The 18,662-nt window shown below is 40.2% G+C and overlaps 1 protein-coding gene across 11 annotated transcripts in view; it reads right to left on the reverse strand.

Annotated features, from left to right (window-relative positions):
- Nucleotides 1-18,662, reverse strand: part of KALRN (kalirin RhoGEF kinase) — a 513,375-nt gene that overhangs the window by 25,519 nt on the left and 469,194 nt on the right. For 7 of the 11 annotated variants that reach the window (XM_061370039.1, XM_061370040.1, XM_061370041.1 and 4 more), the window contains 9 exons: nt 16,098-16,167; nt 15,444-15,530; nt 14,565-14,657; nt 13,502-13,552; nt 13,095-13,172; nt 12,009-12,194; nt 8,338-8,509; nt 3,916-4,154; nt 2,809-3,056 (listed from right to left, as the gene is read on the reverse strand). In XM_061370039.1, the coding sequence (XP_061226023.1) occupies nt 2,809-3,056; nt 3,916-4,154; nt 8,338-8,509; nt 12,009-12,194; nt 13,095-13,172; nt 13,502-13,552; nt 14,565-14,657; nt 15,444-15,530; nt 16,098-16,167 (1,224 nt within the window). The other 4 variants (XM_061370047.1, XM_061370046.1, XM_061370048.1 and 1 more) reach the window with 4 other exon arrangements.

Below are 18,662 nucleotides of genomic sequence, written 5' to 3' on the forward strand. Positions count from 1 at the left end.
AAGGCTTTGCTCTCTATTGTTGCTTAGAACATGAATAACTCAACAAATAGGAGCTACATGATTAAATTTCCAAGAGATAAGTAATTTCCTAGAACGACAAACTGTGCTGTGCCTCTCAAGACCAATAACTTCCCATTCAATTTTGCCAATTCAGTTAGAGAGGACATCAGTCAGTTCATGGGTTTTGGATAGCATCACAGCAGGCATGAATTCCAGTACATTTTTCTGCCCTCATTGCTGCTCTCACGACCTTACTCTTGGAAAAAAACAGTAATAGACCATGTCGCCCTTTGTAAGAGCAATGCTGTGTTGACAACAGAAATTGCATATCAAGCAGACATAAAAAAAATCAAGAAAAAACCAAAACAGTTCTCAATATGGATTTCAATTGGTTTAAATAGTGGACAGGTTGGGAGAGATTTGGGAAAGGGGTATGTTGTCCAAGCAGAAAGCTCTCAAAACAGCAGTGCAATGATCCAGGTTCAAAGCATCTGCCCACCTTTAAGTCATGCAAATTTGATTTGCATGTTTAAGCCCAATGTTTGGCACGTCATGTCTACAGTACCTTGATACATTTTACATAGCAAGTTGCATGTAATCCAACGATCACCTGCGATGCCAATAAAACGCAGTATGTTAGCAAGGTAGGACTCAAAGGATGCCCCACACAGCCGATGCTCCCCCATGAATACTGCATCTGATTCCTAAGAGGTTTTTGGTTATACTTCAGCACCTGGTGGGAGCTCAAATTAAACAAAAAAAACCCCAAACCAGAACAAAAAAGTAAACTAGTAGAACTGGCTGCCACTGACACAAGACTGAACTGGGTCATACAGACTGCTTTTGCAACCAGGATTAGTGCCTCCACTCAAAAAGCTGGCATGGGAAGTCATGTTCGAGGCACAAGGTGCACCAGAGCACCCTGCACATCTCAGCCAGATAGGGAAGTGCTCTGTGATATTTGGGTGTTACTGAAAGAGGTCCAAATTAGATGCGCAGAGCAGCGGAAGTTATCCAGCAGTGCAGGACTGTTACGTTTTCCTTTAAGATACGGTAAGACTCAAAGATGTGGCTGGTTGCCTCCCTGACCTATTGGTGAATAATACATTGTGCCAGCACTACTGAATTGACCACATACTTTGTGTACAGTATTTGTCAACAGAAGAAATAGTTTTATTATTCATACTAATTAGTGAATATGATCTGGCAGACTAGACAGGGCTGAGGGTAACACCAGCTCCAGGTTGTTTGTACCCATAGGACTTCTATTATTCAAGCATCTTTTTGGTTTCAGGATTGTTCTAGCTGTTTGAGTCTGAAAACGTGATTTAAGACTTTAAATCTCACTGCAGTAAGAAAGAGGGAAGGGCAATGCATGTGTCTTTCAATTTTGTTATGCCTTCCTGGCCACAATTCAACCAACTACATAATTTGACAAAGAATTTGACTGTACAGCTGCCATGAAATCAGTGTCTTCACCAGGAGCCTGGTGCCGTGGGGGAATCTAAAGGTGCATAGCTGCGTATTGTGGTTAGAGAGGAACCTGGAAATGGCCGTGGCGGGTGTGCAAGAGACGTGCTAAGCAATTCCTTTGCCTTAACATGCAATTCATTGTAGCATTCATTACTGAATGACTGGTAAAATCATAATTTCTCTTATCTGAAATGCTGCAGAGATCAAGTTACTGTTTTTAGTGAATCTGTCAGAAAATCTTTCCTTGTGTTCAGTTCTGCACCTCATGGTAATAGTGTAAGGTAACAAAATTTGTAGCATACATCATGCATTACCATCTAGTCATTTTAGAAGTTAAAAGAAATCAACAGGTATTACTGAAAAGAGGGTTGTACCTTCTGTGTTTAATACCAAAAACCCACTTTCTTGCATTAGTCATTTCAGACTGACAAATTTCTAAAAATCAGAAAAGAAAAATATATATCCACACATTTGTTAAATAAACAACAAAATGTTATAAACAACAACAACAAAAAAAAGAAATAACAAAACCAAACCAAAAAAGGGTCAAACTAGCTCTTTTACCTCATTAAAACATGCTCATGGTGAAAATTTATTTTACATATTTAAAATAGTACATTTAAAATTAGTTACATTACAGGTACAATGATGAACATTGCGACTATCCATTATATTGCACAACCTGACTTCATCAATTTGACTTTGTTTCTTTTCTTTCTTTTTTTTCTTTTTTAAATAGTGCAAAATACTTTATACAGGAATGTACTTGTTTGGGGGTCTTGCAAACAAAAAATATATTACAAAAGTTACTGCAAACAGAAAAAAAAACAAACCAAACCAAAATAATAATAAGAAGAATAAAAAAAAAAGATACAAGCTGTACAAGGAAATTGCCATAGACAACAAAATCTCTCCTCCTTGAGAAGCGAACCTCAGTCCAACACAGGGCCTGGATTTATTTTCTGTTTCTTTTTTTGCTAGATGCTGTTATAACCAATATATAGATTAGTAACTTAATACAACATAAATATAAGTCCAGTCCAAGCAGGTCCATGTTGGTGTAAAATGTTGTAATGTAAAACACATCTTTAACCATCTATGGTTTTATTTCTCTCCAAAGTATAAACGAAACCCCACAAAATGAAAATAAGCAAAACCCGAGCTATCCACCATGGCTGCCCGATGCTGCGGATTGACCACTCAGCTTGTTCCAATGGCACTGTTGATAAAAATCAGCAGGGATTCCCTACCATTTGGGTTTGTTTATTTTGATTTATTATTTCTCTTTCCTCAAATATCCACATAGTGCTCCCAGCGAAGCCAACAAGCACTTACTTGATGCTTCCGTCGCTATTATCTGTAGTGGATTTAGTGAGGGGAGCCAAGATATTGCCAGGGATCCATCCTTCAGCAGCTGGAGAGTGATCGCTTGCAGGCTGGTACACCAGGAACATGTTCTGCTGGTTGATAGCAAGGATCTGAACCACCTCTCCTTGATTCACACAGATCTCATCCTCTTTCAGTGCATAGTAATCTTTAATCACCACCATGGAAGAGGTCCCATTGCACCCTCCCAAATCAGTCTGTGAAAATGGACACAACAGAAACTGGTGAGCAAGTGGTGCTGAGGAACCTGACTTTTCCAGCAGCAATCCCTCTACTTCATTTCCAGCCTAACTGTACCAGGGTTAAAAATACAAAACACTTTACAGATCACATTGGTAGAAAGGGATTCTGAAGATCTGAAAGGCGGCAGTAATCTGATACAAAGCAGACTCCTATTTCATATTAGACTGCACAGCTGCGAGTGATGATGCCCCAGCCGTGTTCTCATTTGTATGGTGTTACAGATGAGTCATCTGTGCTGAGGCAAATGGAGGGAAAGACAAACGAAGGCTCACTGTTAGAAGCCGAATGAATAATCACACATCTCATGATCTTAAATATAGGTCATATTGGAACACAGCTTTGGTTAACCGCAAGCAGCAGCAGGGTCCAGACACTGCTGATGGCTACTGACTCTGGCAGTTTGTGTGCAGTGCACAGGCATTCAAATTATAACCTTCAAATGGCACCCTACAAACTGTTAGATGGGAAAAGGTCTAACCTCTTCTACACCACCAGAGTAGACCTCTTCAGGAATGGGTGGTTAATGGATATTAGAGAAGTCTGAATGTTGCTGCTGCGAGTACTGCAAATGGATATTGAGTCCACCAGGTCTGCAAACACAGTGGCTCTGTCTCCACTTCCCAGGTGAAGTACCACCCATCTGAATGCCAGAGCTTTTGCAGTCTGTTTAATTCCAAATCACATTTTACACCATTGCTTCAGTATGGTGATTCCTGTTGACCTGGTTAGCTGATAATTAAAGCTAACTTTACAGATAGTCTATGATATAAGAAATGGGCTATAAGATCATGTTTTATCAGATGAGCTCAGTACCTTGCTTTGTTCATAGTTGTCTCCTGGTTGTGAGTGTTCATACCCTGTGCTGCCGTTGGAGGTAGATATCTTCAGGGGTGGAAGAGATGGGTTACGGCTTGTAGCCTTCAAAGATTTCTCTGACCCTACTGGAACAGAAGAATAGGGTCTGCTGTTGGGCTGAGAGACCCTACCAGTCTGGGGCCTCAGCACTGCTGTGCTACTTTCTTTGCGTTGGTACTCTATGGGAGACTGTAGCGCTGCAAAAGAGGACAAGAATTAGCTGTATGCTTTCAATGCAAAGGGCTGCAGAACAGACACATGAACTGCAAAACAAACAGTAACAGGAGATGCCACCATGGAAGCATTTGGTGTGTTCATGGCTAGACAGGATGTAAGCATGTTACACTGTACTGCATGTGACCTGAACACTCCATGCCACTGCAATGAACAACTTCTGTAACCAGCACAGTGGGCTAAAATATTTGCCATTAGAGCATACATAGAATCATAAAATAGTTAGGGTTGGAAAAGACTGTAAAATCATTTAATTCCACCCCCCCTGCCATGGGTATGGACGCTTTACACTAGACCACGTCACCTAAGGCTCTGCACAACCTGGCCTTGAACACTACCAGGGATGGAGCGTAATTGCATTAATTTTCTTTGAAATAACAAATAACTCACATCCTGTAGTCAAAATAAATGAAAGCCTGGATAAAAGATGCTCATTTACAGTGAATTTTGCTATCATCAGAAAACACAGGTCAGGACTGTTAAGTTCCAGTTGCATATTCCCAAGACAGTGTAACTACTAAGTACTCTTCAGACATAAGGCACTGCAACTTGGCTCTCTATGTACTTTCTATATTAACTACTTTGGTTCAAGGAAACTGCTGGAAATTACCAGTAAGTGAGAAAGTATAGATGGTATAAAGACATTAATCCTAGCAGTACAAACCTCTCCAGAAAACACCCATAAGCAACACTAAACAACTTCATCAGCCTTTACAAAAAAAATCTGCTTGTGAGGGTGTGCTTTTCATAGCCATGCAAAGAGCTTATGATGGGAGAAGGATAGAAATGCAGATGGTAAAGACAGAAAATACTTTTATGTTTGAAGGTGAAGGGATCAGGGATGGGACTCACAGTGAATGGGAAAATGGGCAGATTTGCTACATCCAGACTACCATCCCCAGACCTATTGGTTTGTTTTTTTTGTATGTTATGTGGCTTTAATGGATGATATATAGTCAGTTAATACTGTGTATGTGCGCCAGACTGAATCTACTGGAATGCAGAGAGACTAGTCTAGCAAGAGGCAGACAGAGGACATAATGTCACAGCATCAGCCTAACCAGGGAACCACAACAGAAGGAATGTCTTTCACAACAAGATGAAAAGGAAAGAAAAACAGAAAGGCTCAATACCACACAGCATACTCTCTAGCATTCCCCTTCCAGGGAAAGGCAGGACTACCCCAACAAGGAATCTCTCAATACTAAAGAACAGAGACAAAAAAAAAAAAAGAAGAAATCAAGGAGGGTGCCATATTAGCACTATCTTCAAAAGGACACAAACATAGACCTGTAGCAATCCAGAAGATTACTTGGCTCCAAAATCTACAGTGACTCTTGACACAAAAGTGCTTTGTATTTATCCCACAGTGGCTACCACTGTAACTCAGCCACCTCAGCTGCAGCTGAGAATGGTTTGGTCCTGCTGCTGATCAGGCACAGAGAAAAAGGAAGGTTGGGGAGAACTCTGATGATGATATTGACAATGATGGTGACAATCTTCTAGTATATACAGTAGATTAAGATGCAAGATCTTTAGCAGTAAGATCTTAATGAATACTTACTGATTTATCTTCAAACAATCTATCCTACTCAGTGCTTTTAAAGGGTATTTAGGCAAGTGTTCACTTTAACTACTAATTCCACCATAAACTATCACAGCGAGGCCTGGCTTCCAGCCTCCTGTTCAACATCTGTAAGTATTCTTACAAGCTTCTAGCAAAAATCAGTGTCCACATACTTGCATGCTCTCTTTCTCTCTCAAAAGTTCCCACAAAACATGATTTTTAAAAAGGTACAGTTCAATGGCGTTTTCCTTATGAAATACAACCATCAGTGACGTATTCTCTTTACAGCTTGCTTCTTAGAGCAAAATGGAAGAGCAGTCCCTACAGTCAATCATTTGGCACAGTTTGTTTCTCAAGCTCAGCAGCTTTAGCTTGTCCAACGAAAAATATGAAAGTTTTGAATACTACAGTGGAATTGCACCAGGTTTTACACATTCATGAATTGTGGATGCAAATACTATGCTCTGTACATGGTGCCATACTCTACAGGGCTTCCCTGTTGAAGAGAGAAAATCAGAGACAGCTTGGGCAAGAGCACACAGGGAATATTTGTTATTAAGTTTATGCAGCATCGGCTCAGTGTGGATTTAATATGATTTTAAAGGCAGAAAACATCTGCTTTAATGAAATGAAAGCTAAAGAACGTACTTAAAGATTAGTCAGCCTCAATAAGATTACATCCTAAAAGCCACTTAAATTGTTCTGGACTGGAAAGGCTCTACTGGATGCAGTATCATTTTCTTGGATCTTATTTATAGGTTTAAAAGTGAGTCCTTAAGCCTTTGTTTTAATAAAAATCTATTTTTACTTCTAGCTTTAGAGATACTGACGATTATGTTCCTAACCCATCAAATTCTTTGCCAGCCTCACAGAAGATAGGCTAAATAGGGGTTATGAAGATGCTTCAGTAGAAAAAGGGGTTCACAGGGAAGCAATTTCTGGTAGGATAAAAATAATGAGTAAGAAAGATGTGGAAGGGACAGAAAACTCCTGCAGTGGTGTCTGTGGAGTTCTCACAGTGTCTAAAAAAATTTCTGTAGGTAACCATTGGTGGATCTTATTTTTATTCCAACAATCCTTCATTTAAAGCCAAGTGCACTGACACAAAACCAGCAAGTTTTGGTATCAAATGGTCAAACTGGAGAATTTGAGACTGCTCATCTTAACAAAGCATTTAATTAATCATTTTACAAGTGGCTGTATGAGGACCTTTCTATTGCAAGTCACAAAACCCCAATATCAAGTCTTGGAATCATGGGTGAAACTGTTCCCCTTCTCAGCTCAGCCACAGTTTTTTTAGCTGTCACAAACAGCTTTTGTATGCAACCCTTTCCCAGTTAACTTCTGAAAAGTAAAACTAAGCTGAATTAAAATTTAAGAAATCTCCATGGTGAAGAAAACGGGACCTTTGTTTTGATGTGAACTGAAAGAGCATCTGCAGACTTTGCAAGAGAAAAATCCACAAAACTGAACACCAAAAGCCAAAATTCAAAAAAAGCTACCAGATTGTGCCAAGCCCAAACTTTCTGATTAAAAGAAAAAAATAAAGCTTCATTATTGAATATATATTAAGCTTTTAAATATAGGACTCTTTTCTAATATAAGATCTGTAAAAAAAAGCTGTTTTGAAATTAATAGTGCAAAACAACTTTGGAACCATCCAAAGTAATTACTCCCACTTAAACAAAAGAGATACTATTCTTAGATTTTTTTTCTCTAGTTTTGGTTCCTCCTCTTTCCCTCTTCCAGTCATGAGCAAGAACAAACTAAAACTGTTACCTGAATTTGAGTCCTTTGCATTTTCAAAATACACACTTCTGTAGATCATGTGTGCTTGTTTATCTGCTCCTGGGGATAAGCCCTGCTCTGAGTAAGTGGCAGACACTGTGTAGGTACAATTGCAACGTGCCTTTGATATGGCCTTGGGAAAGGATTAGATTTAAAATCTCCCTGTAGAATGGAAAGCACCAGGTGATACAGCCCTGCAAACCCCAGCATTTTTGAAGAGTCTTGCACAAAAGTACTTCCAAAGGCACATCACTGATGGAGGAACTTGAGACATGAACATGAACCGGACCGATAACATGAGCAGCAACTGCACAGGGAACCACAATCTTTTTAAGCAGGCAGCAGATAGGCTGGCAAAAACAGTCCATGAGATGCTGCTAAAGAAACCAGGCCAGAGTGACCTGTAGTCTTTAATGCAAGATGAGGTCCAGCAGCTTCTCAGGGTGGGCTCCACGACTACACAGCAGTTCAGGTTAGGCTTGCCCAGCCCTCCTCCCACGATTCACCTTCTCAACAGGCAAACCAGGCATGCGGGACCTCTGCACAGCAGCAGTGAGGTAGTCTCTTTCCAAAGACCAGCTGTAAATTACTATGCTTTCCCATGTATACTGTGGATACCACTTGACTCAGTGCTTAGTGACAGGCACACTGGGCTCTAGTTTTCCCCTTCATGAAAAATTGCTGAATATTTTTCTCATAGAGCAAAGAAAGACACAAAGATTCCATACCCTACTCAGCATCACAGTTGGGGAAACAGAGCAAAATCGGGAAAAAGAGCAAAATGTACATACCATTTAGAAAATCTCTTTGTGTGTCCAGAACCTGGTTGATGTCCTGTACCCAAGCTTGCTGAATTTCTGGATTAGCTGCCTGTAAAATGACTCTGTCTGATGTTTCCCGGCTCATGAGAGCAAACTTGCAGGGATCATTGTCCACATTTTCTTCAATGATAAGGTAGTTCATCTGAAACAAGCCAAGGTAAGCATGTTACAATGGAGCATGACTTAACATCACTCAAGAATCAGAATAAAACTGTTGTGAAAAGCTCCTGAAGAAAACTGAGTCCAGTAACAGACTGCCAGATCATCATCATCAGAATTTGCCTCATTTAGATTTAGGTAGATAGATCTTAAATATGATGCTTAATATGACAGAGGTACTAGACATGCGACTGCCTTGTCTTGAATTACAACTTCTATTTTAAGGTAACAGACCTGACTGATGTGCTAAAAATATACTGTAACCCATAAATGCAGTTAAAATGTTCATATTAAGATGTTCATAAAGTCTAACATTTCTCCAATTTAAGTAACTGTTTACATTTCTTATCCTCCATGGGAATGAAAGTCTCAGTCATCAGAGTATTTTAAAAATGGAATGGGCTGGGCACAGGGATATACCAAGAAAAAAACAAAACCAGCAATTCTCCCTCGATGCTTGAAAAGACCTTCTTTGTAGCAGATTAGTCATCCGTGCACAATCACTTCACTTGACCGCAGTCACAGATACCCTTTCCGGAAATCTCATTGATGGCAATTTCAGCTGATGTCCTGCCCTTGTGAGCCCTCTGTTTAAGTGCACCCATAACTTTAACTTTTCCTAAGCTACTTGTATCTTATGATAGTAAACATGAATAGGCTGCTGCAGCCTTTCAAAAAAAGACTTCATATCAAAAGTAGACAGCTCCAAAGACTAAGGCAACAACATCCCTCTAGAAGTCTATCTTCAGTTGCTCTAAATATCTGTCAAGGTATGGAGAGATTCACTCCACATCTGAACACTGCCCCAGATTCAAACTGCAAGATGGAAGAAACATCTTCCTTCTCTCCTGAGGGTCTCTGTGAAGTCAGAAGGACATGCAGGAACTCCTCTGACATGAGGTCAAGGAAAGAGACAGACAGTGAGCCCGGCCAATGCCCTTCCTCTTGTTCTGAGCTTTTGCTCCTTCGATTGATAGCCAAAGCAAGCAAGTCAATCCTGGTATGACTCCAGGGAAAAGATGACTTGTAGGTCACAGTCCCTAACCCATTTGTGTCTCAGGGAGGTGCATTTGCCAAGCTTACCCACTTAGGTGTTTACAGAGTCTGAGTATCCAAGTGAGAAGCATCCAAGAAGGGATGTGCAATTTCTGAATGCTGACTACCTCAGTGCGCTAATGTAGGACATCATGCTAAAGCTTCTGTCATAGTTGAGTGTGACAGACTTTGGAGAGCAGTATTTAGAAGCCTCATCTCCCTGACCAGAATGGCTGCATCTGAAGTCATATGTATTTCTTACTCTAACAGAGATACCTCAGTGCTTAGCAGTGGCTGCGACACAAAGGAAAGAAATGGTATATCTTGTGCTGGCTAGGTCCTTCTGCTGTGTCGGAGGAACGCGAGCAGTAGGGAAACAGCCTCCTTCTCTAAGGAAGTGTCTCCAAGAGAACTGGACAACCATGACTGCAGATGGTATCCCAGCTAGCTAGAGATGGCTAGTCAGTACTGATAACTACCATAAAGAGGCATTCAACCTGCCCAGCAGGATCTTGTCAGCACTTGAACCAAGGTCAAAGAAACTTGGTCCTAGCTGACGTATAAAAAACCTCCTCAAATTCTGTCCCATGAACTCAGACCACATACAATTTCTGGATGACTACTTCTAGGGCAGGATTATGAAAGACAGGTGATGAGGAAGCTGGTTTATGTGACACCTTTGGACAAACTGCTTCTTGCCAGAGAATCACCCAGCTGAGGTTGAGGCTCCACTGTAAGATGAAGATGCCCAGGGCACAGAGAGGAAGGGAATGGTCCTGCTGTAGGGAATGGTCCTGCTCCACTGCAAGCCACAGCTCATCTCTGTGGGAAAGCATGGGAGAAATGCAAAAGCAGCCAGAAGCTGAAGTAGGGGCTGGGAGGCAGGGTGTGAGAGCTGCCAGCATACAGACTCCACGCTGCAGTGGGGCAGATGCACATGGAGCCACAGGGCAGCCGCAGGCACTCAACAGGAGAACAAGCTGTTTGCCAAATGGAAGAAAAGAGGAGCTGGAAAACTATCACACAAAAAATTTGAAGCTCAGGCAGTGAGAACATTACCTTCATAGGCTGTTTAAGTAGAAAAGCAACTCATACCCTTGAGGCAAGCTCATTTTATTGACATTAGGAGAAATTTTTCTCTCTTTATCTACAATATACAATTCAGGGATTGTTTCCTGCAGATAAAAGCCTCATTGTTATACATACAATAAACTGAAGAAAAAATTATTAATATTATTTCCATCTCCAACTTTAATAATGATTTAAATCAGCAGTAAGATAAAATCAAAGCTAATCATCTACATCAAGATGATTTTTTATTTGTACACTTTAGGTTTTTCCTTTATAGCTTATTATTTGGTTGGAAACTCTGAAATACACTGACTTGCAAATGGATATAGGCTTTTCAGTAAATGCTGCCATTTCTGTCAACCAAGATGTCCTCATTTCAGTAAATACGCTGTTTATCTCAGATTTATTTAGTTATACATGGCTAATATGCATTATTTCACCTGATAATGTTCTCTTCTCTCTCATATTAATGCACCATTTAAAACTTAGAGCAAACACAATGCATTCTCCCACATCTTTTTTTTTAGCAAATTTGGTGGTTAAAATCAATCCCAGACTGCTTTCTCAGCTTTGAACAATCAAGACATTCAAATGAAACAGTGGCTTTGCTCTTTCTGCAGGCACAGCAAAGGCTGTTCTATCAGAAATGCAGCATTCACTTACCTTCACTTACCATTTCAGAGGTTAACTTTGCATTTGTCAAACAAGAATAAAACCCCTTAAATAAACAAATAAGTATTTTCCCAGGCTACTTTCAGTTTTTACTTTTAGCCCCAGCCCCATAATGTGGAAAGATTATTTAAAACTAAAATTAATGTCTTAAAACTTTCTTTATAGTTGAGCTGGTTTTATGGTTCCTCACAGCTGCATTTTTAGAACTATGTGTGGCTTTGTTTGGTTTTGAAATAGTTCTGTCTTCTTGCAACATTCACATCTGTACTAAGAGCCCTTCCCCAATATGGGAGAGTATTTCCTGTAATGTCTCACAGAGGCTTAGTATTTACTTACAGTTTGGCCTAAGATGACTGTTTTGGATGTTACACCTCCTACCTTTTATGATCACGCTTAAATCAACATCTGTATACTTCCTTTGACTACTACAGGCTTTTGTAGTAATATCTGCTAACTCAGAGCTACGAATGACAGAGGACCTGCCCTGACTGTTCCTTGTAAAAATCATGCAGTAAATTTAGACACCCAGTGTTTTATTTGAAGATGGTCTTAAACAGCTTCTGATCCACTGAAATGTAAATGCAAATGTTTTCTGCAAATCGTTATCCACCTATGACAGGACGGACCAATCTCAGCATAGAAAAGTGGCAAACTTACATGACCATCAAACAGAACATGCTTCTCCCTTCCTATATCTATCTTACCTTTATGCTTTTCTTGAACATGTAGCCTGGAGTTAAAGATCCTTTTCTAAGGAGTTCACTGAAGATAACTATTTGCTCGAAGAGAAACACCCTACGCTCCTTTGGTCGAGACTGAACTCCAGAATCCTGCTCTGCCACGTAGAAGGTGTCCTGCTGCAGCAGCTTTCCTTGAGCTGTCAGCTTTCCCTGAGAAGAAGACATGGCACCAACATTACAAACCTTGACCCACTATGATCCTGCAAGACAATCTATGTTGCATGCAGTCCAAGTTTTCCAGGCAATACTGAATATACGTGAGACATATTTCCTGTAAGTTATCAAAGCAGCAATCTTATAAATCTTGAAAATAACAGGTTTTCTTTGTTCTCATTGCTATTGATTGTGCATATAAAACCAAAAGCAAGAGATCTCAAGTAGACTGTTTTGTATACTTCATTTCAAGCACCATTCCCATTGTGTAGTTTGTTATTGTAGTGTCTTGGATTCCCTCTAGTCATGAGCTCTCCATCACTCCCTAAGACAGTAGTCAATGACACAACACCTAAGGTACAGAGAAACAGGACCTACCTGTTTGCAGGAACGCTACAATGTGTAAGATGGTAAGACAAACTTGACTTTATTTTGGAGATAAGACATCTCACAAACACTGCCAAAGTCTATTCTGGCTTAGTTACAAACCACAAGCCATAACCTGTGAGATTATAACTCACAAGTCCCCTCCTGGATGTTGCCAAATCAGAGGGAGCTGTTAACATGTTAATGCTAGGTTACCTTACTAATAGTCAGTGCAGTCTGGGTCACCAGTTATTTTTCTCTGGCAATAGACACAAGAAGTTTAATACAAGCTTGCTGAAGCTGTTACAGACCTCACATTTTGACTAAACAACAGACATAATGTCACAAGTTTAGAGTGAGAGGTGTATCACCCCCACCTTTAAAACCTCACCAAAGGATGCAGCTCAGCACTGGAGAAAAACAAGCACTAGATAAACAGCCTGGTGTAGGTCAGATTGTAGAGACAATCATAGAAAGATAAAATACCTTTTCTTCCCTAGTTGTTATTATAAGCAGAATGCAAATTCATACCTCAAAGCCTTGGAGGCGGCCCAGGTTCATCATATCATTGCAACGTTTCGGTACAAGGCACATTAATTCAACTGCTTTCTGTTAAGGAAAAAGGATGTTGCACTATTACAAGAGGATCAGAGGGTTTCTAAAAGCAAAGCGTCAAATAATTAACTTCAACAGTGTGGTAGCAGTTATTCATGGTGAGGCCCTCATGCACTGAAGATGTACAGTAGTGTCTAAAAGGGGATGGTGCACCTACAGTGCAGGACTGCATCTTCATCTTTTACTTCTGACAAGCTAAGAGAAATAACACATTTAGAAAACCAGCAGGATCTTCAGCTATTGTCAAATACTGGAGTTTTCTTTCCTGCATATAAAGTGCCATTAGATAACATAGCCTTATTGTCCAGGACATGAAAATGTACCTCTATATCGGAGCACTCCAGACCAGCTTTTTCACTGTACCTCAGGAAGTCCTGGAGAAAGAAGAAAGGTTTGCATTAAGGCACTTCAGAAAGAGAAGACAAAAGATGCTGTAAAAGCACATTCAGCATGAGGTTTTCTGAGAAGGAACTGCTAATATTAATAAATTCATCTTCAGAGGTTGCTGAACGTTATAACCACTTTTGTAGATATGGAAGAGGGGTATGGAAGGTTACTGAAAACATCATAATAAAAAGACAAAGCTGGGATTAGCCCTTGGGAATGCTTACTTGGTCCCTGTCTAAAGCCACAAGACCACACACACACTTTTTTCTTTTCCTTTTGGCATTTCAGGGAACATGCTGCTGTCTCTTTTCCTAGTGTGTAATTACCAAACTGGGGGCTGATGGTATCTTGCTTGAGACTAGCTCAAAAAGGAGAAGAAACCAGCTCAGCACCCTGATACAGCTGGAGGTTACAGGGGAGGGTTCAGACACTTAAATATTAGCTTGAGACCCTTAGGGACGAATTTTCAGAAATGCTGAATAACTGGCACTGTGGATAAGTCAGCAGAGGCCAGAGTGGTCACACTCCTTGGGAGAAAATTGCAGTGAGCACCTCAGGTTTTCAGACAGCAGAATATTCTGGAAATAAGAGAGCTATTTAGAAATGGAGGCTATAGCATTTATTAGAAGCATACCATTCAGCACCAAAGACAGGCTTTATTGACACATCTTTACTGCAATTAAAAAAGTCCTAGTTTGCTCTGAAACTTTACAGTAAGAAAATTCCTATTTGAAGTTCATTCTTCTAGAAAAGAAAATCCAGTAGAAGAAAAAATAATGTTTTTATCATCCTACATTGTAAACTGCTCCACAGATGTGGCCCTCCTGCTCCCTGGACATTTTCCATGGGACTGTGTCATTGTACGCCCATGTTTAAGCAGACTCCTTTTTTCTCTTAATTTGATTTACTCCTCATTTAAAACCAAGGCTAATATAAAATAACAGGATTTAATTCAAAATACAGACTACAGTTTAGTCTAAACTGTATCTTTCCACTCACCTTGAGAAGAAGCTGATATTTAGTTATTCTTTGAATGGGTTTGATGAGAAAGTCACTGATGGTTAGCCGTTGGCTAATTTCCTGTTGAACCTCCTAAAAATTAAGGATTAAAAACAATTGCAAACAACCACAGAGTGAGACAGAGAATATGATAAAGTATCTTTGCAGAGACTTATTTCCACAGCAAGTTGGTCTGTTCTTAATCTTTTGTTTGCAAAAGGGAATTTTAGAGGATTTAAAAATCTGGCATATCCTATTTAAGCAAGGACTGGGCAAAAGTCATGACCAAGCTGGAAGGCATTGGAAAGCACAAGGCCCCTTCCCACTTTGAGCTGACTGAGCAGGACTGCAAGGTCTGGAGACTACTTTTTCTATTGCAGGGGGGATAAGCTCACAGACAAGTCCTGCAGAGCTGGCCTCATGCCCTTGGGTGAAATGAAACATCTTTCCCTTGTTAAACTAACTTCTTTCACATTAATATCTAAATGTGCCTAGTCCAAAGATTTCTTGAAACAGACAAGGTTATTGGGAATTTAAGAGAGGCACCATCTAGCTCCAACAACTTCTACCTCCTCCCTGTTTATAGACTACAGATTAAAAAGTCTTGTTTTATTTTGAAGAGATATCAAGGCAGTTGTGGCACTCTGAGGGCCACAGACAGTTAGTACTGGATTAAATATTTATTATTAATTAACAATATGAAAATTTGAAGTAGATTAAACAATAACATTTTTTCTCCATAGCAGAGACTTTAGCAGCACATGCAGTATCAAAATCTTCTACAGCTTGTTTTCAGCAAGCCCCACAGGTTACAGAACAGTCTACTTGACTAGGACTCCCAGCTGTAAGTAGCAGTAACGTGTAATGAGCCATGCTTACCTCAAAGTATGCCTCATACTCAGCTACTATATATTCAGATCGTGGCTTGTTTTGGCAATATACCACATACATGTGTAATCGCCGCTCCTATGAAAGCAAGAGGCACAGCAGCCTGGTGAGATATTGGCTATCGTCTGTTCTGCTATTAAAAGCTGGCAGAAAGTTGCTATCATCTTCTGCTTGATCTTCGTTATTTTTTGTTTAATCAAAGATTTAGTTTGCTTAAGTAGGAAAGGTAAATTGGTAAGTGGTTCCATTCTCTACTTCTGCACCTTAGGCAAGGCAAGGTTTCCAGGGGTGTAGCCAGTTAGAGATGTCATCCCCACACTGGTAGGTCTGAAATTTCCTACAGAGTTGTGCTCTAGCTAATATCACATGAACACGTCAATCATAGCATTTGGCAAGTACCTGCTATAATTGTATTTTGGCAGATGTCTGTGGCCACATCAATTTTTCCCCCAAATAAGAAGTCTGCAAGAAGGCAATGATTAATGCTTTAGTTCAATCCAGCTGCTCACTGAAGATGCATAACTATAGGGATACTTAAGTTTAGACATGTAAAAGTATCAAGTCAACACAAACAGATGTTTTTGGAAATGTCATCCCACTCTAGGTGACAATTATACTAGTGATAGGTAACAAAATGAAACTTACATGCTTAATAAAAAGCTGTGCTAAATGGTCAGGTTCTTGAAGACATTTTTCTAGTTCAGCCAGGAAAAAGCTGAAAAAAAATATCAACGTTTAAGGATACTTCTTTAGGTCATCCCAGCACCAAGCTAGCTGTCCTTCAGACATATTGGTGCAATTCTAGCTAGAGTATTCAATAATAAATGAGAAGATAAGCTTGGCTTCAGCCCTTAATGGTGAGATTTCTAAAACATTAGATGAGAGCTGTGAAATGTGGAGGTCTTGCCTTGCAAAGCTATCTGTAAAGATAATAGTAAAGAAGAGTCTTTACTGTTACAGTAGTTTCGATTTTCAAGAAGTGCCAATTACGATCTAGTTGCTTCCATTTACTGACAACTCCCAAAGTAAAACTTTTCCAAAATGTTTGTGAAAACTCAGCTGAAGCTTTACTGGGAGTTCTCAGTTGCATGAGCATATTTGGAGTACTGGTCAACGTGAAAGAGATGAAGAAGTTTCTTCTTGAATAAACACATCACATGTTTTTGCTGGTAGAGTTTTGGTATGTTCTGGTTTTCGTGTTTTTTAGCATATTACTAACAGTAATATACTGTAATTCATAACAGTAATTCATAAATACCATCTCTATCTTGACCTGCCCTTTGGGGATATAATTCATTCTAGCTTGAATGTCATTCCTTACCAAGAATATACTGCGATGCCTAAAAGTGAGGTAAAAGCAGCTAAACTGAACATCAGAGATACCTGTAGGTTTTTCTAACTGGCAGGCAAATCTTGACAACCTCCCTTTCCATGATTATCCTCCTTTTTCACTGCAGGATTTCTGTCACAAATGCCTCCATGGATTTGCTACAATAGCCAGACTTGGTGAGAGGACATGCCTTCAATGGTCTGGTCCCAAGAAATGCCAGAACCCCCCAAAAAAGGTGTATATTGGACAGCTGTGCCAGCTAAACATCTCTATTGCTACCATCAGATACATCTGCTTCCATAACTCAATCCTCCATAAATATTAAATTCATCTGCATTTAAGCAGACTTTTTGACCTAGATATGCAGAACTAAAAATAGGGAATCACTCCTTATGTGTTACAGAAAACTCCTATCATCACACTTAAACAATGAGTGGCACTGGTGAAATCACTCTGTTGGTGGTATCAACCTGATATATGGTGAAGCTTTTTCTGACATTTTTTGTTTTGTGCTCACAGGGCATTTGTCAGAACATAAGGAGAGGCCCAAGCCATGAGATAAACACCTATGAGACACGTGATGGGAAGGATACTGTGTTTCCTGCATAAGAGAAATGTCCAGAGCTGAAGATCCAGCCTGGTGTCATTGCTCAAGTCTTCACATGCCTGCTCAAATTCTAGTTAGCTGGAGCTGTAGAGTATTTCTTAGTGTCAGAGTTGAAATGACAATCATATTGCCCATAAGCAACATTGCTGTTCTTAAGGTTACAGGGAAAATGGTCCAGGGTTTGAAATAAGCCTTGTGTTTCCCGCAGCTTTCTGAAAGCTATTTTTATGAGTAAGGAACAGAATTCCTAACTCAGACTCAAATGCGTCAACTAGGACAAAGCATCTCAGGGTTTTCATGTGAGAAGTATCTTGAAGGTATTCAAGGACAGGCTAGAAAGGGCTTTGAGCAACCTGGTCTAGTGGAAGGTGTCCCTGTCTGTGGCAGGAGGGGTGGAACTAGATGATCTTTAAGGTCTCTTCCAACCCAAACCACTCTATGATTCTGTGATTTATATTTTATCACCACACTAGCCAAATACTCCTGGTATGGTCTCCCTTCATGATCCTATCAGCCACAAGTGAAGATGTTCATACTGCTGAGAACTACAAGACAGAGGAAATAAACAATGTCTTTCCAGCATTGCTACTGCTCATCAGTGGGATGAATTGAATCTACATCTGTGACCCAAGAAACACAATTACGGCAGCCTCAGTAGCTTTTCTGAGGATTCAGCAACTCTCTGGGAGTCATGTTGGGACTGCTTATGAGCAGTAGCTCAGGAGCTATGGATGGACCACAGTGATATCTCCCTTGAGCCTCTTGTGGCTCCCTAGCAAGGAATGGCAGAGCCGCTGGCAGCACAGCACTGACACAGAGCAGACTCTCTTGTGCATAACATTTTTGTCACACTAACCAGCACTACTGGCATGGTGTTTCAGCCAGAATAAAGCTGTATCTGTGATCAAAGACAGCATGAAAAACACTCTCATGAAGCCAGGCAGTGCAAAGCTATAGCCCATCAGTTTTTTTCACTGGGAGAAATGATTATATGTAGGACCAATGCTTTGCACCATGCAGTTGTGCCAGTTTTGATTGGGTAGACAAAGCCCTATACTGGGATCCAGTGTGTTGTGAATCTGTGGCTAAAAGAACATGAATTATAACATGTTCTTAGGAGTCAAGTTAGCCGTGATTTGTGAAGCTATTAAGCAGCACTTACAAACCAACAGAGATCATTTAAAGTGATGCAACGTCCTTTGGAAGTTCAGCCCTGAATGAGCTGCTGATGTCCAATTAAAAGCAGCTTAGACATACAGACATCACATACCCC

The sequence above is a fragment of the Neopsephotus bourkii genome, unplaced genomic scaffold, assembly GCF_033783945.1.
Source record: "Neopsephotus bourkii isolate Nb327-2 ecotype Australia unplaced genomic scaffold, CSIRO-AGI_Nbou_v1 NB_1526, whole genome shotgun sequence".
Classification (NCBI taxonomy): domain Eukaryota; kingdom Metazoa; phylum Chordata; class Aves; order Psittaciformes; family Psittacidae; genus Neopsephotus; species Neopsephotus bourkii.